This window comes from Acomys minous, assembly GCF_964271855.1.
Source record: "Acomys minous genome assembly, chromosome: 4".
Lineage (NCBI taxonomy): Eukaryota > Metazoa > Chordata > Mammalia > Rodentia > Muridae > Acomys > Acomys minous.
The window spans coordinates 23,163,751-23,186,562 of record NC_140486.1 but is presented as its reverse complement, the minus strand read 5'-3'; the positions used below and the strand labels follow the sequence as shown (position 1 = coordinate 23,186,562).

The following is a 22,812-nucleotide window of genomic DNA, read 5'->3' as shown; positions in this document are numbered from 1 at the left end:
ATAAGCCCCAGCTTGCATATGTTGAGAAGTAATGACTTCCATTTATATGAGTCACAGAGAAGGGAATCTGAAATAGTTGTGTGTGTGTGTGTGTGTGTGTGTGTGTGTGTGTGTGTGTGTGTGTGTGTAGCTTTTATTAAAAAGAAAGACAATCTAAGCCTGGTGTGGTGGTGCACACCTGTAATCTCAGCACTTGGGAGGCAGAGTTGGGTGGATCACTGTGAATTCAAAGCCTACAAAGGTCTACAAAGTGAGTCCAGGACAGCCAAGGCTACACAGAGAAACCCTGACTCAAATAAACCCAACCCAACCCAACCAAAAAAAACAGGCTAGGTTTGATAAGTTGACATTTCTTGGTGTGTAAAACCACAGGACTGCAGGTGTTAGTTCACAGGCGATCCCACTGGCCTGCCTTCGGGGTTCTAGCAACATCTTAAGGCATCACTTGCTGCTGCCAGCTGTGTGCCACCCCAGCTCTCTTGATCTCTCTGTGTGTTCCAGCTTCCCTCTGCCCCCATGTTTTCTCTGTCCTTCTCCGCCCTCGTGGGTCTGACCCCATCTGTCTGTCTGTCTGCCTATATGTCCAATCATCTGTCTCTACCTCTCCTTCTGGGGGCCCTAACTCCTCTCACCTTCCCCTCCCCTGAATAAAGTTCCTTATACTAGATATGTTGCATGGTCTAATCATATGTCGTAACACCGGAGTTCTGTGACGGGCTCTTTCACAATCTTTCTTTTTCTTAGTAGGGATCTTGTGGCTCCTGTTAGATCTCAAACCCTGGACAAATGGATGAGGTGCCCATTTAACATATCAAAGTGGACCTGGCTGCCAGGTTCTCCCTGCATCCCTCAGTCCCTACCTGTTGGGGGGCAAAGGCCACTCCCTACCCTGAACTTCTCCAGCCCATGATCTGGGCTTCCTTTCCCCTAACTGCCATTTTGGTGACATGATCTCTCTCTCTCTCTCTCTTTTTTTCTTTTCATCTATGCTCTTGGCTAATCTCTTGGTTGGCAGCTGCTCGCCTCTCTTCCCCTCCCTCTCTCCTGTAATGGCTCAGGGTTCCGTCCATTCTGGATTCTCAGAGCCTTTGCTATGCTCTCCCACATATCTATAATAAAACGCTCTTCTCCATCATACTTAGGAGCTGTGCCCTCTCTCTCTCTCTCTCTCTCTCTCTCTCTCTCTCTCTCTCTCTCTCTCTCTCAGCACTATATAGACTGAATGCCTCTGTATTCTGAGGCTTCTGGACAATGTGACACATGCAAAGGGAGAAAGAGCTTACGTTGACGCTGGTGTGAGCAACCTTTCCTTTTGATTTACTGGGCACACAGTAGATACTTGATCATTAAGCTGCGACAGGCAAGCTGAGTCTGTTGATCTTGTGAGTTTCTCTGCCTTCAGTGGAAATCCTAACCACCCAGACAGCACCAGACACACTCTGGAGACTTCTTTTTAAAGGCAAACAACATGTTCTTCCTGTTTTCTTTTCTAATTCACCACTGCACTCAACATTTACATTTAAGGAACAAACGGCTTCCCTTTTTTGTTGTTGTTTGTTTTGTTTTGTTCAGACAGTGTCTCTCTATATAACTTTGGGTGTCCTGAACTCAATATGCACACCTAGCTGCTAGCTGCACCTCGAACTCACAGAGATTCCGCCTGCCTCTGCCTCCTCAGTGCTGGGAATAAAGACGTGTGCATCCACGCCTGTCTCCTAGGAAAGGATTCTTAAAAAAAAAAAAAAAACTAGAGTGACGAATCTCTCTTATTTAAAGAAGCTTGCATTCCTGTACACCGAAGGATTAAATGAAGGGCTTGTTAGAGAAACTCCCTATCTGGACTGTGGGAAGACTCCTACGGTGGCTAATAAGCCGTCTTCATCGTTTGCATAAGTAAAGGACAAACTTAAACTTGAATTTGGTATTTCACGTTGTGCCTGACAAAAAAGAGCTTTTATCAAAGAACTAGGCAGCCCGGGTTTCAAGTGGGTGGGTGTGTACTCAGCGCGGGCGCAGAGTTGGTTTTGTTCCCAGTAGAGTTGACGCCGGCAATGGCGACTCGCGGCCACATCGGGGCAGCCTCTCCTAGGCTGGCCGTCCGGCCAGGCGAATCGCTTCGGGGATCTGACGCGGTTAGCCAACTCTGGCCTGCCATAGCTGCCAAGAATTTAAAGAGGGTCTAGGAACACGCATCTTCGCCCTCTTTTAACGCTCTTGGAGACTCTGGGTTACGAAAAAAGTAAACATGGACACAGTGGTTTTATTGTTGTTTGCACGGTGTGTTCATGATCACCTCCCCACCCCCCCGCCCAAGGTCCAGTCCACCGGGTCCCCATTGTAGAAGGAAGCGGAGCAAGGAGGAGGGTCAGGCCAGCAGGCCTAGCCCGCCAGGGCGCGCCCCAGCTCAGCGCTCAGCAGCGGGTGACCCAGGAGGAGCGGGGGTGGGGTGGGCGTGGGGCGAAACACCACCACCCCCGCGGCCCGCCCCCCAGCCCGGCCTGTGATTGGCTTGGGGGGCGCGAGTGCCCGCCCCGGAGAACGGGAGGGTCCCTGTGGGCGCCCGGCGGCGCAGGCGGGGTGGAGAGAGCGGGCCGGGCGGAGCACGCGAGGGGCGGGCGCGCCGCTGCCCGGGATCGCAGAGCGGGCTTGGGGAGGCCGGGAGAGCCAACGGCGGGGGCGGGAGCCCGGCGGGCTCAGCGCTGAGCGGGGAGAGCTCCGGGCCAGCCGCTGTTCGGCGCGCTCTCGGAGCCGCCAGTCCGCGCGTCCCCGCAGCCTTCCGGGAGGAAGCGGCGCCGCTGCCGGGTGCAGCCTCACCTGCCGGTCCTTCCCCGCAGGGCGGCGCAGAAGGACAGAGGGTCGCGGCTCCGCGACGCACTTTTAGCGGATCGCACCGTCTAGGACCCCGCGCGGGGCGCCGACTCCATGGCGACCGGGCTCGGGGAGCCGGTCTATGGACTTTCGGAAGAGGAGGTGAGTTCCTGCCCAGAGTGTTGTGGGGAGGGGACGGGGCCACTCCGCTGTTAGCGTCCCTGCCAGCAGGGGTCCGGAAATCTGGGTAACCGAGAGCAGTCCCGGACAAGTGGGTGGCTTGGTCCTCCCTCTTCACTCGGGCGGTGTGCTTCTCCGCCCCGGGATCTTGGGGTGGGCGGAGGCCGCGTGCGCCACTGCCCCGCCGGTCCCTTTCCTCTCCTAGCCGGGTCTCTCGAGGCTGTTCGACAACTTTCCCGACCATGTCCCTGCAGCCAAGAGTCCGTGACCTGTGTCACGTCTGGGTCCTTGCAGGGGTCTGTGCGTGGCGCAGGCGATCTGGGGGCTGCTGAGGAGCCTAGTGGCGTCTTCCCCTGAGACTTTTCTTGCCAGTAGGCGCTCGGCTGCGAGTATATGTGGAGATCCTGGCGAGAGTTGGGGACACCGGAGAGTTGCGTGCGGCCGCTTCTGGGTCTTACAAAGTCTGTAGCTGGGATTGTGCATTCCGAAGTCTCCTGTTTAGGTGTGTGGAGGTGATCTGGGAAGGAGGGCAGGTGCCACAGGAAACTTAGGGGGAGCTTGCAGCCCTGCCATTTCTCCCCGGTGCAGAGGATTCAAAATCCGGCATCTCTCGGGTGGGTGGAGAAAAGAAAGCTCCATTGATCTCTTTTATTAATAAAACGAATGAAATAAGCCACACCCCCAAACGGTCGTTTTGACTGGAGAGGGCTTTGTTTTTAAAAACCTCACTCGCTCATCGCGGTCCCCACTCCTCCTTTTGAAACGCTCCTGCTAAATCACTGCTCAGCCCTCACTCGACCAGCCGTTCTCGACTCTTATTGGTGTGTTGCTCTGCCAAAAAGGGGGGTGGGAGGCCTGTCGCGGGCGCGGAGTGACAGGCAGGCTGGATGGAGCAGGTAGGAGTGGTTCGCCATCTGGCGGGGTGCGCGCCCAGGTCTGGCTCCCCTTTCGAGAGGTGAATTTATAACCCATGAAGCATTACTCAGCAGGGAGGTATTTCCTATCCTGGTTGTACATTTCATGAAAAGTGGATGCCTGGAAATTTGGGCTTTCTCGATTTCTCTTTTCTTACCCTCCCTCCTTTCTTTCTGAGGTTCCCTCTTTCTCTGGAGATGGGGGTGGGGTTTAAAGAGTATTATCTCAGTGAGCTAGGCTCACGGATGGCTTTTGCTTTCAGCAGCTTCCTTACTGGCGTGGTGTGTGTGTGTGTGTGTGTGTTGTGTATTCTACCTAAGTATGGAATGAAATGGGTATCTTGAGGCAGGCAGGGCGTGTAGGGGTTGGTTTTGTTTTTTGATAGTGCTAGGTAGGCTTGCTGGACTGCTTGGGATCAAAGAATGATCACAATGCAAATGATGTGTGGTGTGTTTTTGATTATTTGCCATGCTTGTGTAGAATGAATTGTGTGTGTGTGTGTTGTTGTTACCTGGAGGTGGGTGAAAGTCGATTGTTTTGTTTATTCAGGGGATTCTCCTCCTAGCTCCTTATCTGGAGCTGGAGGGCAGTCGGAGCTCTTGGAGGTGCCAAGATAATGACATTCCCAAACAAAGGGTTCTCTGGGTGAGGTATCAAGGGAGATGAAGACAGCTGTGTTTCTTGTTAGGCTCTCTTAAATTAAAAAAAAAAAAATAAATAACATGATTATTTTTAAATGCTCCTTGAAAGAAATATTTTGAGACTGTTAATGCATCTGCATAAAGGAATCCTTTCTGTCACGGTTGTGTGCTCCCTCTCTCTCTCTCTCTCTCTCTCTCTCTCTCTCTCTCTCTCTCTCTCTTTGTTTACGCTGGAAGCTAGTGACAGAATCCACCTCCGGCGCATCTTGCCACTTTTGTCTGTGAGAATCACTGCCGACCTTGGCTGGTATGGGGTGTGAAAGGGAAGAGCAGAGACACCGAACCAAGTGTGTGGGGCTTGCCTGTGATTGTTCACTCCTGGGTGTTGTCAGGGGGAACTGTCTAGGGGGTAGTGAGAGGTGATGAAAGCACTGTTTATTATGTATTGCCTTGCTATTGATGGTGCTGTTTAGTTACACACACACACACACACACACACACACACACACACACACACCATATATGACACCAAATAAGCCTCACCCGCCTTCATTTTTCCTTTTTTTTCTTCCCCGTAGAAAATGCATGCCTTCATATTTCTAAGATATTTGTTTGGTATGGGAGGTTTCTCTCTGTGCAGGGGACCCTTTGAAGATAGAATGCCTTCACATAGAAATTAATAGCAAATTGTTACATTTCCTTGGTTTGTTGAGTCTCCTGAATTAGTCTGTAAGCAAACAAATGGGAGTAATTAACAGGCTCCGAAAAGTGGAATGCCCAACTAAGCAGACAGCACAGTGGGGCTTGTTACGATGCTCCCTTCGCTGTATAGAGAGGAGTCCACTTGTAACGTCTCTGCAAAACAGGCACCGCGCCCAGGGTTTTCTTGTAAGTAGTCATGTGTTTGTACTTGATGGTGGCAGAAAGCTTTATGTTTTCGGAATGAACTTAATCATGCCCCCATCTTATAAAATCACCGGTGAGTTCTGGATTGCTATTGGTCAGGCATGGTGGTAACCGGGACCATAGTAGGATGACAGAGCGAGAAGACACTGCTCCTTGGGACATCAGCGTGAGGTCTGGCTAGTGTACGGAGTGGGATTGGTTAAGATGAAGGTTTTGCGCCTGTGGGTGTATGTGCTACGTGGTTTTTGCTGTGCGTTGCAGCTGGATTCCTTGGGTGATTTAGAACTGGTATTCACTCTTATTAAAATCATGTCAGTGTTGGGAACCAAAATCAAAATCGCCATTAGAGGAGGGTTTTTTTTTTGTTTTTTGTTTTTTTTTTTTTGTGCTGAAGGGATTAGGTCATGAACAGCCGTTCATATTCATGGCTGAGGGTCAGATTTGGTTTTGAATCAGAACAGTTTGGACTAGTTTCTGCATTTGGCTTCCCCCCTTGTTTGTGTTTATTTGTGGCTTTCTGTAGCTCATTTGGCTCACTAATGACTACTATTGTTACTTCTTTGAAATCTTTTATCACACCTAAGACAGGTATCTTACCCCCTCCCTTGGAAAAGGCTTTCTACTGGATGACATATCATAAGTTTGATGACAGCCTTCTGAAAAGATCAGCTGTGGTGTCCCAGCACTTAGGAGGCAGAGGAAGGGATGGCGAGCTTGAGGCCAGCCTGGATTAAATGCCAACAGACAAACCACAAAACAACAAAAATCCACAACCAACATGAAACAAAATGTAGGGATATAACTCAATTTTTTTTTTTTTTTTTTTTTTTTTTTTTTTTTTTTTTTTTTTTTTTTTTTGTGGCTAGACTGAGGCATATGGCATAAAAATGACAGCCAGGCTGTCTTGAGATGTGACTTGGATATATCTCTTATTCCATACAAACAAGGGTACGCGTTGGATTTTAACCCTTAAGCATATGTCATCTAATGTCTGCTTCATTAAAACTCTAAGGTATGCTGTTGCTTCTGGCTGAGGAACGGAAGCTGAGAAGGCTTAAATGAACCAACCCCGAGTGAAAACGTTGAGCCAGTGAGCAGGCCCGCTGGTCCCAGAACCCTAGTTTATAAAGTATGTGGACAGATCTCTCTTTTCTTCAAAGCATCTTGAAAGGCTTTCATAGCTAGATTATTCATGATAGTGGAAAATGTGGGTTGCATACAAACACTCCTTGGCCAAAATTGCCTGCTAGCTCTCATTAGTGTGGTCTCCATACTGTGTTAAAGCTTGGGAGGGTTCATAAAAAATGCCGAGAGACCCAGCTTCTGTGGGTCTTCAGTTCACCGGGCAACAGTGAGTAGTAGCCTTGATGCCTCTTCTTGCAGCAGTATGTGCCGTTGTCACAGTCTCTGCTCTATTGCCTTAGGGGTCGCTACTGATTTGTACATAATTATAAACATACTAATGAATGCTTAAGAGTAACTTGGCCGTAGCTAGCATATTGGCTTTATTTTAAGGGCACAACCGTCTTAAGATGAGTCATTATTTTTAAGTGCCACTAAGAAGAAAAACTAATATTGCTGTCAAAGTAAGACATACTGTCAATTGTAGGAAGTATCTGTATTTCATAAATGTTAAATATGGAACAAGGATGTTTCAGAACCCATGAGTTCTATTAATTGGAAAAATCCAGTGATTTACTGTAAGTGGTCTGATTCAGAATCGCTAGTAGTGGGAAATCCCTCCCCCCATTGTTTGTAGGGGTGTTTGGGCTTGAACTCATGGTGTTAAGCAAATGCTTCCTCACTGACCTTGCAGCTCGAGGTTAGCGCTTTGCAGGCAGATTTGTGCCTCTGTATCTGAGCAAGGGCTTCAGCAGAGGAGCCACCAGAGCCTCCCGGTGCCACTCCAACAGCCATCTGTGAGCTCATCTTTAACGCGCTTGTACAAACCCTGCACACCATCCTGGCAGCTGTGGAAGACACCCAGGCCAAGACTGCTTTCGGAAGTTAAGGGTGTAGATAAAGCTTGTGTCCTAAGGTGTGGGGCTGCCGTACTGTCCCCTCAGGCATGCCATCCCTGGTGCTGTGTCAGGGTGGCTGTGTTCCCTCATACACTGTGTACCCAGGGCAGGGCCACTGCGTGGATTGGCTGCAGCACAGACGCTAAACACTGTGCAACTAAAACAGAGTGGGTATACAGAGTGGCTTTGCAGTGCCATATAAAAACTGTTTTGGAGGGCGGGCGTGGTGGCGCACGCCTTTAATCCCAGCACTCGGGAGGCAGAGGCGGGCGGATCGCTGTGAGTTCGAGGCCAGCCTGGTCTACAAAGTGAGTCCAGGACAGCCCAGGCTAACACAGAGAGACCCTGTCTCGAAAAACCACAAAAACAAAAACAAACAAACAAACAGACAAACAAAAAACAAAAAACAAAACAAAACTGTTTTTGGTTGGTTGGTTTTGGTTTTTTTGAGACAGGGTCTCTCTGTGTTAGCCTTGGCTGCCCTGGACTTGCTTTGTAGACCAGGCTGCCTTCGAACTCACAGAGATCCTCCTGCCTCTGCCTCCCAAGTAGTGGGATTAATGACTGGTGCTACCACCTGGCGTGGTTGTTTTTTTAATGCTAGAGCTGGGGGGGGGGGCGGGGGCGGGCATCCCTGTGAAACAAGCCCTCAGTAGCCTCAGCACTTTTTGTCAGTGGGGGGGGGGTTTGGTGAGGTGGGGGGGTGTACGATGGGTGTGTGTGTGTGGCGGGGGGGGGGGGGGGGAAGCTAGCGAGGCTACATAGTAAGACCCTGGCTCAAGAAAAGAGTAACTTGGGCTGCTTTTTACTTATATTACACTGTTTTGCTGTCAGGATGCTGGAATGATCTTATTACTGAATAGCAGTTGTCTTAACTGAAGGAATAAAATTAATTTGTTGCAAGGGATGAGAACAGAAGCAAAATGGACATCCTGAGATGACATCAGTTTCTTTAGCTGCTGTGGGGGAACAGTATCTTGTGGTACAAGGACATCTCTGAGAGTGGGTACTCCTATTACTGGGAAAGGTGTTTCTGAAAGTTGGTGTCAGAAATCTGGGGGAGCTCCCACAGGCTTATTAGGTGTTAAAAAAAAAAAAAAAGGAATGCCTTCAAGGAAGAAATTCCTGTGGATGGAGTAAGTGCCATTGTGCTGTATACTGTAAATTGGTGAAGTGGCTTGCATAGGAATTACACACATCATTAAAGCTGTTTAAAGTTATGAATCATTTTAGAATGTAACGTTATTGCAACAAGACATTTAACTTCCTGTCAATTAGAGGAACCTGTGTTCATTGCTCATTTAATCACCTTTCTGCCTTGTGTAGTGTTTCAAATAGCATAATAACTGCAGGACGTAATGCCTGAGGCCCTGGGAAAAACCAGACCAAACCAAACCAAACCAGAGTGGCTATATGTGACAGAATGAAAGTGTTATTTTACCTTTAAAACCATTTTTTTTTAAATTGAAAGATAAGCTAAACAGATTTTGTTGCTGTCCTTAATCCACCGTCCCCCACCCCCAAGACAGGGTTTTTTTCTGTGGAGCCTTGGCTATCTTGTAACTGGCTTCATAGACCAGGCTGACCTTGAACTCAGAGATCTGCCTGCCTCTGCCTCCTGAGTGCCGGGACTAAAGGTGTGCATCACCACCACCTGGCTAACTTTGGGTATTGGGTGAGCAGAGGTGCTGAGAAGGCAGAGAGAAAAACTAGAGGGGGAGGGAGAAATCTCGCAGGCTTTCAATTTTGCTGTTGCAGATGTTTGATCGGATGAGTTTGTCATTCTGATTTAAAAAAAAAAAAAAGAGTTGGGGACATCTTGAACCTCCTGCCAGCCTCGACCTCTCAGCTTTCAACATAGCAGTTGAGACTGCGCATGTGTGCCGCCACTCCTGGCTTTGAAGTCTTGGTTAATTGGGAATAACAGCAAGCTTTTGGCAGTCCATATTTAGGAGGGTGAACATACTGTAGTAAGTAGCTGGGTATTGGAGTTGAGGAAGGGTGTGGGGAGGCTAAACTGTTGTTACAGTGTTTCTCTTGCAGGTGGCAGCGCAAACTGATGCTCTTGCTTTCTGACTATAGGTGGCAATGTTTGTACTGTTTTACTGTTTAACTTTGGGCTCTGCGCTTGTTGGTAGATTATGGAAATGAGCATAATTTAGAGATAAAAATATAGAAACTACATTTGGGAACCAATATTTTCGATAAAAAAAAAAAACCCAGTCAGTTATTTAATAAAACTCCCAGAGTGCTGATTCTCAGTGGACACAGCAGCAGGAACCACCGGTTTTCTGAGTGATTTCAAGGTTGACTTTTCCCAGGGTATGTACAACTTGAGGAGAGAGTGGCAGGCTTTTGGATTTGGGGAGAGAAGTCCCCACCACGGACCAGCACACAGAGGTTCGTTCTGCCCCCAGTTCTTCCTTGGCTGTGCAGAGATTGCCAGTGCTGCTGGTTGGGTTGTGTGTCTCTTCCTATAATTTCTTGTCACCGAGGAACTGATGACCATGCCCACTCCTAGTCTTGTTGCTAAACAGATTTTGTTTTTCTCTTGAAACAGGGTATCACGGTTACCTGGAACCTGGTCTATATTCTAATTTACTGTGGAGCCCAGGACAACCTTGAACTTCTATCCTCCTACTGGGTTACAGGCATTTGCCATCATGCCTAGTTTATTTAGTTCAAGGGATCAGACCCATATTAAAATAACTTTTATTTGCCTGATGTAAATATTGTCTCAGAGGCTTACTGCCTCTGCTAACCTAGGCCTAGTCCTGGAAGCTTCTAGCCTCTGTACAATCTAATCTAGGCCTAGAGTGCTTTCAGCCTCTGAGACTTACTGCTGAGTCAGCTCACCCTTTCTAGCTCTTTTTGAACTCTGGCTGGCTGGTTCAACTCCAAGCTGACTGAGTCTGTCTTCTCCGTCTCTCATTTAATTGCTCTGCTTGGCCTCAAGCTAACTCTAGCAATCTGTCTGTTCTAATCTTTTGGCTTCTTCTCATTCTCTGGCTCATTCTGTCTTTACCTGCCTGTACCCTGTGTCTGTAAAACTCTCCCAGTTAAAAACTGCCCCCGAATTCCACAAACTGAACTACCACAAACTCAACTCACTAACTCATCAGAACTCAGAACTCTGCATGCTTCCGTCTCCTGAGTGCTGGAATTAAAGGTGTGTCCCACCACTCCTGGACCTGAGCTTTTCTTTACCTGAAACTTGCTCTGTAACCAGGCTGTCCTTGAACTCGGAGATCTGTTTGTCTCTGTCTCCTAGGAGTAAAGGTGTGTCTGTATTCCAGCCAGAGTAGCCATGTTGCTGGGTTAAAATTCCTCTGCAGACCTGCAGATGCAAGGCTTTGTGCATGCAAAGTACTCCACCAACTGAGGTACATCAGTAGCCTGGCTAAAGAGATGTTTGATTTCCCAGGACATGCCTATAGCAGGTCCTAGCTGAAGCTGGTTGATGTGCCTGTCAAGATTTCATGATAGCCATCCAGGTTTGCTCTGAATTCAAACGGCCCATCTGCTGACTCTTGCTGCAATGCCCATAAGTGAGAAAGAGCCACCCTTTCCCTTACACACCGATCTGGGTAACTAGTTTGAATTTGACACTTGAGTTGACTTTTTGTCCCCGACTGCAGAGCTGTGTATTGATTCCAGACTCAACCAAGTGTAAGGTCAAGGCTCTCAGATTCCCTGGCTCTCATCACAGTCAGTGTTTGGTGACTTGTTGGCAGACGGGCATCCTCAGAGACTTTATGCTCTCTTTATAATCTTCTATTCTCCAAGAGAAAAGAGCTGTTCAGAGATGTTTTCTTTTGGTTGAAGGAAGCTGTTATGTGCTGCCCGTCTGGACTTGGGACATGAAAGGGCTCATTGGGACAGTGGTTCTGTAAAGAAGGGCATATGTGCACTGTGGGAAATGTCCTGCTGTGGGTGTGAGTGGCCTCCGACCAGCTCCTTGCCACGTGACCAGTCCTCTAGGCATGGGAGGTTTTTTGGCGAGCTGGGGTCAGGTGGGAATGGTGCTTGAGCGGTTCTGGAATGTTTCTGCTCCCCGTGCCCAGGCAGAGGGCATGTGCCCTGTAGGCAGGGACCTGGGCTGCAGGAGCAAGATCCCAAGTCGTACCCCAACTTTTTCATTGTGCCTGTGTGTGTATTAACAGCCTTTACCTTCTAATTACATTCCCACTTCCGGTCTGACTCAGGGGATGTTCTGAGTCCTTAGACTTGTTCTGAGTTCTCTGTCTTTTGTGTGTGTGTGTGTGTGTGTGTGTGTGTGTGTGTGTGTGTGTGTGTGTGTGTGTGTAAGGCAAGGTCTTACTATCTAAGCCAAGTCTAGAATTGAACTCGATGTCCTCCTGTCTCAGCTGTCTGAGTGCTGGGATTGCATATATTGCACCACCATGCTTGCCTTGCAGTGTTTTTTTTTTTTTTTTTTTTTTTTTTTTGGTTTTTCGAGACAGGGTTTCTCTGTGTAGCCTTGGCCATCCTGGACTCACTTTGTAGACCAGGCTGGCCTCGAACTCCTCTGCCTCCCGAGTGCTGGGATTAAAGGCGTGCATCACCACGCCCGGCTTTGTTTTTGTTTTTTAAAGCACATTGTTAGGTTGCCCCATTGTAGGTGAAAGGTTGAGATTGTTTTAATTGTGATAAGTACAGCTGGAAACAGCCGCTAGCACATCCCTACCCAAAAGAGGTCACTCTGAGTTGTCCATGTTGCAATTCTGTGATAAGTGAGTGGGGTTTTGTTGTTGTTTTGTTTTCAAGATAGGCTTTCTCTGTGTAACTGGATGTCCTGAAACTTGCTTTGTTAACCACAGTGGCCTGAAACTCAGAGAGATCCGCCTGCCTCTGCCTCCGTGTGCTGGGATTAAAGGCTTGTGCCACCACCAGGCTACATGTGTTTTAATATAACAAAGTTAAGCAGATTTTTAAGCCAATCTAATATTAGTTATCCATCTGCTATTTATTTATTTATTTATTTGTATTGGTGTTTGCCTGCGGGCGTGTATGTGCACCACAAGCATGCCTGGTATCTGCAGAGGCCAGAAGAGGAGTTGGATCCTCTGAGATTGGAGTTACAGATGCTTGTAAACTGCCCTGCGGGTGCTGGGAACCAAGGGCGTTGGGAACCGAACCCAGGCCCTTCGTTAGCACCATCTCCAGCCCTTAGCTTTAGATGCACATTTTGGCATGCGTTTGAGACATCACCACTGAGAAGGTCAGGGAGTCTGAATTGAAGAATTTTTACTGAACGCATTAATTGTATTTACCTATGAGTTTTTGAGTCTTAAGAACCCAGGGCCTTTCTAGGTAAGCGTACTCACAAAGCTCACTCTTCCATCTCTGTCTTGTCTTCTGTGTTCCTTTTCCTTCCTTTCCCCTCCACCCTAAGACTGCTTCCCAGTGCTGGGGGGGCTAACCTATGGCCTCCTGCTTGTAAGGCAAGTGCTCTCCCAATGAGCTGCTGTGTGTCCCCAGCCCGCCTTGACTCAGTCTGCCTAACTCTGGAGCAGTGGGGGGTCGCATAACAGATACTTACGTTACGATTCAGAACAGTAGCCAAATCACAGCTATGAAGTAGCAACGAAAATAATGTTCTGGTTTAGGGGTCATCACAACATGAGGAACTGTATTAAAAAGGGTCACAGCTTTAGGTCTAGAGGATACATGATTTCGATGGCTCTCTTTGAGCTGATCCCTGCGTGTTGACTGTGGGCTCCAGGGTACCTTTCTGTTGATTCTTGGCAAGCTGGTATTTGGTATGCCTGCCTTCTAGTTGTGTCTTAGCTTCCAGTGAATATTAATCAAAGCGGGCACTTTGAGCCCCGTGAGAGCTTTCCTGGCTTCCCTTCCAGAAGGCTGCTGAGAAGAGTCCAGCAGTCAGGGGTGTGGGTAGGAAGGAGCATTGGAGAATATTTACTAATATGGAGGTGTCAGGAATAAGACTCCTAGAGGCTTATAAAACTGGTGCAGTAGAACTCTGTTGTAAAGAAAAGTTTATACATAGAAAAAATGAGCTGGGTGTGGTGGCGCATGCTTTTAATCCCAGCACTTGGGAGGCAAAGGCAGGAGGATCGCTGAGTTTGAGGCCCGCCTGGTCTATAAAGTGAGTCTATGACAGGCAGGGCTCTGTTACACAGAGAAACCCTGTCTCAAAAAGTCAAAAAATGGAAAGAAAAAAAAAAGAAAGAAAAGAAAAGAGCCAGGCATGGTGGCACATGCCTACAATCCCAGCACTCAGAGAGGCAGAGCCTGGTGGATCACTGTAAGTTTGAGGCCAGCCTGGTCTACAAAGCAAGTCGAGGACAGTCAAGGCTACTTAAAGGAACTCTGTCTCAAAAAAGACCAAACCAAACCAAACCAAACAAAAAACCCAAAACTACCACCACCACCACCAAAAAAAAAAAAAAAAAAAAAAAAAAAAAAAGAAAGAAAGAAAAGAAAAGAAAAAAAATGGCTAGGGAGCTAGGGATATCCCAGCGGCTTAGGGGCTGGCTGGCTATATTTAACTTTCAGCACAGGAATTACTAATACTTATAGAAAAAATATAAGCAAGTAACAAAGAAAGTAATTTTTTAAAAACAATTCTCTTTTTCTTTATAAGTTTAAAAATAAGGCAAGACTGTGCGATATCTTATTTTTTAAACTTATAAAGAAAAAAAGAAAGTTTGTTAGAGATAAAAATACAAGCGGGTAACAAAGAAAATAATTGTATTTTATGAATAACTAAAGAAAGGAGCCTGAAGACTCTGAAGACAAAGGCAACGATAGGGAGATGGAAATGACCCCTATCGGAACCTGTAGCCTTGGGTAAGTGTAATCACATACTGTATTTGAATAACTGTGTCCATAAATATGTAAGATTGCTACAGGCTAATCTCAAATCTAATGTTTAAAGAGATAGAAATGACCATCTCTACACACTGTACACAATCTTTATTATGCTGTATGAACCCCATAAATACATATAATTAAAATGGATAAATATATATCATAGGGGAAAAGCGCCCTGCCCCCATGCTTGTGCTTCAAGCACCAGGTAAAAAAGGAGAGTACTTTGGTACGAATATGGATACGATATTTGCTCAGTTGGACACGTGTTTATCAAGGCCCTGCCTTGTGCTTTTTACCAAGGGTACCAAGGTCATCCCGTTGCCAGTCGGGAGCTCCCCACCAGAGCGGGAGGTGGGAGGGTAAACGGTTGGCTGGTCAATTGGATGTTTTTACAGATGTTTTATTTTCTCTACTGTGACACTTGATATTTGTGTTTCCACCCTTCTACGCATGGACAGTTGTGTGAAAATAATTTAGTTGTGTTTTATGCTCTCTGAAAGTTTTTGGAGTGTTCTGTGGAGATGATGGGGTGGGATCTGACTTGAATCTGTATTTTTGTTTTCTTAGGTTTGGAGCTACGCCTCTTAATATAAATCTATTTCAGAGCATTGGCTAGCTTTATTTTAATTTCATTTTGGCTCTTGCTGCCCAGGCTGGCCTTGGAACTCAAAGGCCAAAGCAATCCTGCCTCAACCTCCCAAATAACTAGGGCTTACATGCACCACCGACTGCATCCTGCAGATAGTTTCCCACTGTTCCAAGGATGTACGCCTAGCACTGTGCATGCATAGCAGGAGGCTGCTCTGTCGGGTCACATAAATATCTAAGTGGCCAGAAGCTCTTTATTTTGCCTTTCAGCTAACATCCTTTAAGTGTTGGGTGTGGTGACCTAGAGTGCATCCCTTCCCAAACAAAAGGGTGGAGCTGACAAATGCTGTGCTATTTCTAATCTAAGACAGATCAGCACTCTACCTCAGCTTTGTAGTATTTCTCAAGGAGGATGCCTCTGCCTTCCAGTTTATGTGCCTTCAGTCCGCTCATGGATTCCTTATTATCCCCTCTTAGTTTCTCAGTTACCCCACTCACAGGCCACAGTTGGCAGGGTCATACAGTTTTGGGGTTTGAACTGGCCAGTCTCGATCTGGGTGTCGTGATACTTAAGAAGGAAAGCAGATTGTTGGAGCTGTCACCAGGACTGTAACTGCACTTGGCATAGTCACTACTCATTTGTCATTTAGGGAACATGCTCCCTGGCCAGGTCTGCCAACCCAATGATGCCATTAAGGAACTTGGGAGCCCCCCTGTCTCCCCCCCCACCCCTCGCCATCTATAACCCTGCTCTTTTCAGAGGGGCAGTCACCACTAGCAGCCAGAGCCAGGCTCTTTGTATACTGCTTGGAGAGGAGAGAGACTGGCTTCCTGTGGCTTTCTTTTAAGATTAAGGAGCTTTCATTCCCACGATTGTGCAGGAAGTCTCTCTCTGTGTGTCCCTCTGGTCCACAGAGGCTTAGATGTGCTCATCCCTCAGCAAGATGTGTCAGGCAGGGACTGGAGTGGCTTTTGTTGTCCTTCCCCTGGAGCTTTGCCCAAGTCAGCTGTGCCGCCCTATGGTCCACCCCTTTACTCATTAACCAGGCAGAATACCCCTGGCACAGGCCTGGGAAGCACTCTCTCTCTCTCTCTCTCTCTTCCCCCCCCTTCTCCTCCCTCCATCTCCCTCCCCCACACACACACAAGGAGAGAGAGAGAGAGAGAGAGAGAGAGAGAGAGAGAGAGAGAGAGAGAGAGAGAGAGAGAGAGAGAGAAAGTAAATACTTTGGCTTCATGAAAAGTACATGCTTGCATTTGTCAAGAAAGACACCTCAGATACTTACCTTAGTATTTCAAGCATCTGTGCTTGGGTGCTGTGGCTGGTACTACTATCACCAATACTGCACTTCTTGTTGAGTTTTGGAGCCTGGACCAGCGGCTCAGGTGCCTATTTAACATATCAAAGCGGACCTAGCTTCCAGATTCTCCCAGCATCCCTCAGTCCCTACCTATTACTGGGTATGGTTAACATATGCCACTCCCAAGCCAGGGTCTGGGCTTCCCCTTCCCCAAAGGCTCTTTACTGTATAATCCAGACACTTTAGTCACCAGCTCTCTCTCACCTTCTCTTTGCGTTTCTCTCCCTGCATTTCTCTCCTTCCATGTTCCTCTCTCTTCTCTCTCTCTCTCTCTCTCTCTCTCTCTGTGGAGGCATTCGCTCTCTCTCTCCCTCTGCTCCTCTCCTCTGTCTCCCTGTCTGCATGGCGATTTCCCTGGATCCATTGGTTAGGATCGGGGAACCCGCCTGAGAGCTGCCCCCCAATAGTCCTGCCTTTATACTTCTAATTTGGCTTGAATTGGCTCATTTCATTGGCGGAGAAAACCTATTACTTCTCTCGTACCTGACAGGAGGGTTTTTATTATTATTATTTTTTAATTTCTCAATAACTCATGACAGGCTTATCCCTTAGGACATACAACCTATATCAGTAAAGAAAGAATAGGACAGCTGTACACGCTCCAGTGAAGGTAAGGCTGAGAAAACACATGAGGTTGCTGGCCAAATCGGAGAAGTCAGCAGTGTTGGCCTTAGTCACCTGCGTGGCACCTTCTGGTTCTACTTAGGTCTCATATGCGATGGTCATTGCCTTCATAGCTGTCCTTGGGCAGCATGGACACTGGCTGAGTTTATTTCCTTGAGTCTGGTTTAGCATGGATTTGGGGGGTTTTGAGATTGATCGTTTGAGTTGAAAATCACTGAGTGACGTTATGTCTGTGGCAAAATGGGTTCAGTGAGAATGTGGGTTTTGGGTGACTTTGTTAGCAACCGGTTCTTGGGTTCTGACTAGCAACCAGAGATCTGAATTCGGGTGAAGACTCAGCCAGTGAGAAATTCTGGGAGTTAGCATCAGGTTCCTCTGCCCTGCTCCTCCGCACTCCTCTTGTCTTGAGACTAACTTCAGATGAAGAGAGGGGGTTTGGGTCTGACTGCTGTAAAGGGAGTAGAAGCCACTGTGCTTTTCTGTTGCGTTTTCTTGGTGGCTACGTCCCTAGACTGTGGTACCATCTACCCTTTCCTACACTCAGCTCTACTGGGTTTTAAATGGCGATAAAATACAGCAAAGAATTGACTGTGTTGCCGGACGGTGGTGGCACACACCTTTAATCCCAGCACTCGGGAGGCAAAGGCAGGTGGATCGCTGTGAGTTCGAGGCCAGCCTGGTCTTCAAAGTGTGTCCAGGACAGCCAAGGCTACACAGAGAAACCCTGTCTTGAAAAACCAAAAAAAAAAAAAAAAAAAAAAAAAAAAAAAAAGAATTGACTATATTGACCATAGTTGATTAAGTAGGCATGATATTAAGTACATAAACAGGGTTGTGCAGCCGCCACCCCAGTCTGTCCACACGACCCGTCAGGTTGCAGAACCGAAACACTTCTGTCTCATCAGTCAAGAACATTCCATTTCCAGGCCTAGCTTTGTCCGTGTAGCTCATCTGTTTGATACAACAGTCTGTGAGCTTCTTGTTGTTAAATGGGGTGCATGCATGGGTGTGCATGGGCATGCGCACACATGTGTGGACGCCAGCGTCCGTTTTCTGCTTTTTTTGGTCCTGGGAAGTGCCTTTCCTGAGTCCCCAGCCCACGTGGTGTGATGCTCATGATAAACTGCAGCAGTCCAGGCAAAGCAGGAAGGGAAGCCAAGTGTGCCGTGAGTACCCACAATTCCGAAGACTGAGGCAGGAGGATCTCGAGGTGCAGTGCAGGTTACATAGCAAGACCCTCAGCAAAGCAGAAGCCAAAGCAAGCATATTTAAAACAAACAGAGATTAGACGTGATTGATGGGAGAAATCTGAGGAGCACAGAAGTGCCTTAAAAGTCCTGAGCACACGCTGTACCGTTGAGCTACATCCCCAGGCCCCAGGGTGAACTTTATAGGAAAGCTTCGACCTCTCTGTTGCTGTCATGAACCATCATGACCGAAATGAAAGTTGGCTTACACTTCCGTGCTGCTGTTCATCCTCAGAGGAAGCCAGGACAAGAACTCAGACAAGGCAGGGACCTAGAGGCAGGAGCTGATGTAGAGACGACAAACGAGTGCTGTTTACAGGCTTGCTTCCCCTGGCTTCTTCAGCTTGCTTTCTTATAGAAGCCAGGACCACCAGCCCAGGGATGGTACCACTCACAATGGGCTGGGCCCTCCCCCATCAATCACTGATTAAGAAAATGCCTTGCAGCTGGATATTATTGGGGCATCTTCTTTATTGAGGTTCCCTCCTTTCAGATAACTCTAGTTTGTTGTCAAATTGGTGTGAGACTTAGCTAAGCTAGCATAGTCACCTCCTGCTGCTGGCTGCAGAACTGTCCGTGTGCTAAGTGCTGATGTAATTATATGTATTATTTGGTCCACATTAGAGATGCAAACTCACAGCTGTTTAACATGGCAAACGTGGTTAATAACAATGTGTTGCAATTCGTTTTGTGCTTGTGTGCAGGTGCACCGACGTGCAGGTGCACATGCATCTGTATGCATAAAATATGCATTACATTCTTGAAAGTAGTGGAGTACATTTTAAGTGTTCTTAACACAAAAATAGGTCAGGCAAACAGGTACTGGTTAGCTTGACTTATCCCAACGTATGCAATATTTTAAATCACACGCAGTAAATGTGATTTTTGCCCATTGAAACAGAAAAGTTTTGAATGAGCCAAAATATATACAGGGTGGCTTTGAGGTAGATACTAATATCTCGTTTTGCATTTGGGGAAACCAATACACAAAGGGGTTAAATAAGCAAAGTAGTAGGTGTCAAGGGCAGGCCTTGAGCCAACAGTCTGGTTCCAGGAGTGGGAGCTTCAGGCTGTGTTGTTGGGGAGTTCTTCATGTAAGAGGTGTGGTCTGGAGGCCAGGCTGTGAAGTCAGCCTTGTGAGTCTCAGGAAGTGACTGGGACCTGAGGACTTGAGGGACAATGAGGAACCTGATGAGGTCGAAGCTTTCCTAAAGTTCACCCTGGAGCCTGGGCATGTAGCTCTAGCATGTGCTCAGCTCCAGTGCGGCTGGATAAATAAACAAATCAATGCAGAGATAAAGTTTATCCACCAGGGAGAGTAGATTTAAGTCGGATGGCCATAGAGGGTCACGGAGCTGTCCTGGTTGAGTGGTGGTGATGTCAGGGGGAACTAAGGAGGGGATTAGATACATCCTGTTGGATATGGTTACTGTCCATTAGGTAAGAAAGAGGAGTCTAGAGTAATTCCCCTGGGCTGAAGAGATGGCTCAGAGGTTAAGAGCACTGACTGCTTGCTCTTCCAGAGGTCCTGAGTTCAATTCGCAGCAACCACATAGTGGCTCACAACCATCTATAATGAGATCTGGTGCCCTCTTCTGGTAAGCAGAACACTGTATACATAATAATAAATAAATAAATCTTTAAAAAAAATAGAATAATTCCCCAGTTTTTTTAATTTCAGAAGACTGGGAGGGTAGAAGGGAAAAGTGTATGTTTATTAAGGACCGTCTGCAGTGGTTCTGACCTAGGGGCCTGTCTTAGTTAGGGTTTCATTGCTGTGAAGAGACACCATGACCATGGCAACTCTTGAAAAGGAAAACATTTAATCAGGGCTGGCTTACACTTTCAGAGGTTTAGACCATTATCATCATGGCAGGAAGCATGGCAGCATGCAGGCAGACATGGTACTGGAGAAGGAACTGAGAGTTCTACCTCTTAGACCAAAGTCAGCAGAAGGAGATGGTGTCCTACACTGGGTATAGCTTGAGCATTGGAGACTTCAGAGCCCACTCTCACAGTGACATACTTCCTTAGACAAGGCCACACTTCCTAACCGTGCCACTTCCTATGAGCCACACTTTCTATGAGCCAAGCGTTCAAACAACGTGAGTCTATGGGAGCCTTCCTATTCAAACCATCACTGGGCCCAATTGCTTTGTTCCTAGAGGCATTTGTGACTGCCACAGCCTGGAAGGTGCCACAGCATCTGGTAGGTGGAGGTCAGGGTTGCTGCTCAGTACTGTACATGACATTGTCTATGACAGCCTTATGGCCTCCAATGCTAATAGTGCAAAGACCATAAGACACCCTTCAGCAGTGTTGTCACTTTTCATAGTTAATCTAATTAATCCACAAATGGGTCATGGAGAACATACTAATTTTTTTTGGTGGGGGGGGGGAGCTTTAAAAACTGAGGCTTAGAAAGGATGATGGATCACTTGGCCAAAACTATGTATTTAGGAAGTGCGCAGAAATAGACTTTAAAGTTGGGTCTTTGTGAAAACCTAAACTGAATCCAATAGGGTGTGTCTCCTTGGTACCCTCCTCCTCCGCATCCCTCCTCCCCTTCCTTTATCAGCATCACTATTCAGCCAGGAAACCTCAGTGACCTCCTGGGCTTGTCCATCTCCAAGGTCCCCGTCCTTCTCTCTGCCTCACAGCCATGAAAGCAAGGCTCCCTGGGCTGCGGAGTGCGTTTTAGCGGCTGCTGGTTTCATCCTGGAGGTGGCAGGAAGGAAGGTGGCTATTTATAGTCAGCTCCGCAGCGGATCGAATTTTCCAATCCCTAAGGACTTTCAGTGGTAGTCAAAGAAATATAATTTAGTTGTCAGCCTTCTGCTGCAGGCTTAAGATGCGAATGGGGACTGTCGTTATCGTTAAGGTAAGATGAAAAGAAAAACACACAGTTGCAGCCCCAGTTCTGCCCCCGAGGCTGTGAAGTAGCACCAGCATCCACACTACTGGCTGTGCCTCTGAGAGGCCATGAGGTGAAACGCGGAACCCAGAAGACCCTCTGGGTTGAGAGGTAGCGGAACTAGGAAGCTCAGTTGGATTTGCACAAGGCAAGGAGCCCCTGGAGTCAGTCCTTGTGAATCTAGCATGGAGCTTGCGGCTGCTGCCCAGTCTTAATAATTATCATACTATTCTGGGCAACTTTGTGGATGTAGGTCCTTCCTACTTGCAAGTCGCCTTCCTTGGTGACTCATCATATTAGGGCTCCAGGGGCAGAGATCGTATAGCCGAGCTCTTCGTCTCTCATTATTAGTATTTTCAGTCTTTTAAAGATTTTGTTTTTAGCATAGCAAGGTTTTCTTTACTATGTGTGTGTGTGTGTGTGCACGCATGCACACTTGCACAAGTGATATACATATGAAGGTTAAACATTACATTTGGGAGTCAGTTCCTTCTATAGTACTCTGACTCAGGAAGAAACTCTGCAGAAAATACAAGGGTCTTGGGTCGTGCATGTAAACACACACACACACACACACACACACACACACACACACACACAGAAATAAAAACTAGTTCTAAGGAAAAATTCCGTTTATGTTTTCAACTTATAATGTCAGTTTTGCAGGTAAGCTGCAAGCTGCATGTCGCCTTTAGTAATATATTAAGATCACTATTGCCACTGTTTCCTGTGCTCAGTGTGGTCATGACTCTCAAGGAAATCATAGCCAGCAGAGAGGGGCCTCCCAGTTGGCAGTAGAACCATTTTGGAGCTGATAGACGATGTGTCAGATACGGATGATTGTCACCTGGCCCCAGGAGCTTATCCTCATTGCGATTGCCATTTAAATCTAAGACATCTTGTGCACAGTTGCTTGTTCTTGCCCAAACCTAGCCTTCGCTTTTAAAGGCAGCTTGATACTGAAAATTCCCTCGGCGAGCGAACATACTTCATTAACTTGCTTATTTTCCCATTCCTTAGCAACACTTCTTTCCCCTGCCGCCGCTAGATGACCTTGATCATGTCCCAAGTGGTGTGTCCAGGTGTTAGAGACTACACTTGAAGTCGCTGTAGTCTTCTGTATAGCTTTGGCATTCTTGCCTTACGATATATTTTTTTTGTTTGTTTGTTTTTCCTTAGTAAAGAGTGATGACGAAATAAGGAATGTCATTTATTTTTAAAGACCTAGGCTGCACATGGCCATCCGAGTGAGCACTGCCATTCATGATAGCTTTTTGAGGAGCCTGTATTTACTCTGAGCGGAGCGACCGTGGGCCAGTCAGCACTGTTATATCAGTAAGATTAGACCCATTACTTTACAGCCGCACCTTAATAATGTGGGCTTCCCCGAGACAGACACTGATTAGCTTTAAAGCTGTTTCTAGAAACTGAATTTATCCCCTGGGATGGCATACATGCCTCCTATTCACTGCAGTGCCTGCAGCCTGTAATGGTATGCAGGCTTCCATGAAGACAGCCCCCCACCCCCTCCGCTGAGATGGCCCAAGAAGGTAGTGGCTGATGACCTCAGGGTGCTATGGATGGGAGTATGTAGAGTTAAAAAGTGACTGTCAAGGCTCAGAAGCGGTGTTTTAAACACTACTCAGGAGGAGAGAGCCTGCTCTTGGGAGTACTCCTGTCTTCGAAAATCTGCATCGGGGAAGAAGCCTAATATGTCTTAGGCTGTGGGAAAGCGAAGGAGCAGCGGTTATTGGTGGACTTCTACACAGT

The 22,812-nt window shown here is 47.2% G+C and overlaps 1 protein-coding gene across 2 annotated transcripts in view; it reads left to right on the top strand.

Annotated features, from left to right (window-relative positions):
- The first annotated feature begins 2,528 nt into the window (after nucleotides 1-2,528).
- NEDD4L (NEDD4 like E3 ubiquitin protein ligase) overlaps nucleotides 2,529-22,812 on the top strand; it is a 336,053-nt gene continuing 315,769 nt past the window's right edge. The window contains exon 1 of one of the 2 annotated variants that reach the window (XM_084778010.1): nucleotides 2,529-2,970. In XM_084778010.1, the coding sequence (XP_084634136.1) occupies nucleotides 2,923-2,970 (48 nt within the window). In that variant the 5' untranslated portion in view covers nucleotides 2,529-2,922. The remainder of the gene's footprint in view (nucleotides 2,971-22,812) is intronic. The other variant, XM_084778011.1, reaches the window with a different exon arrangement.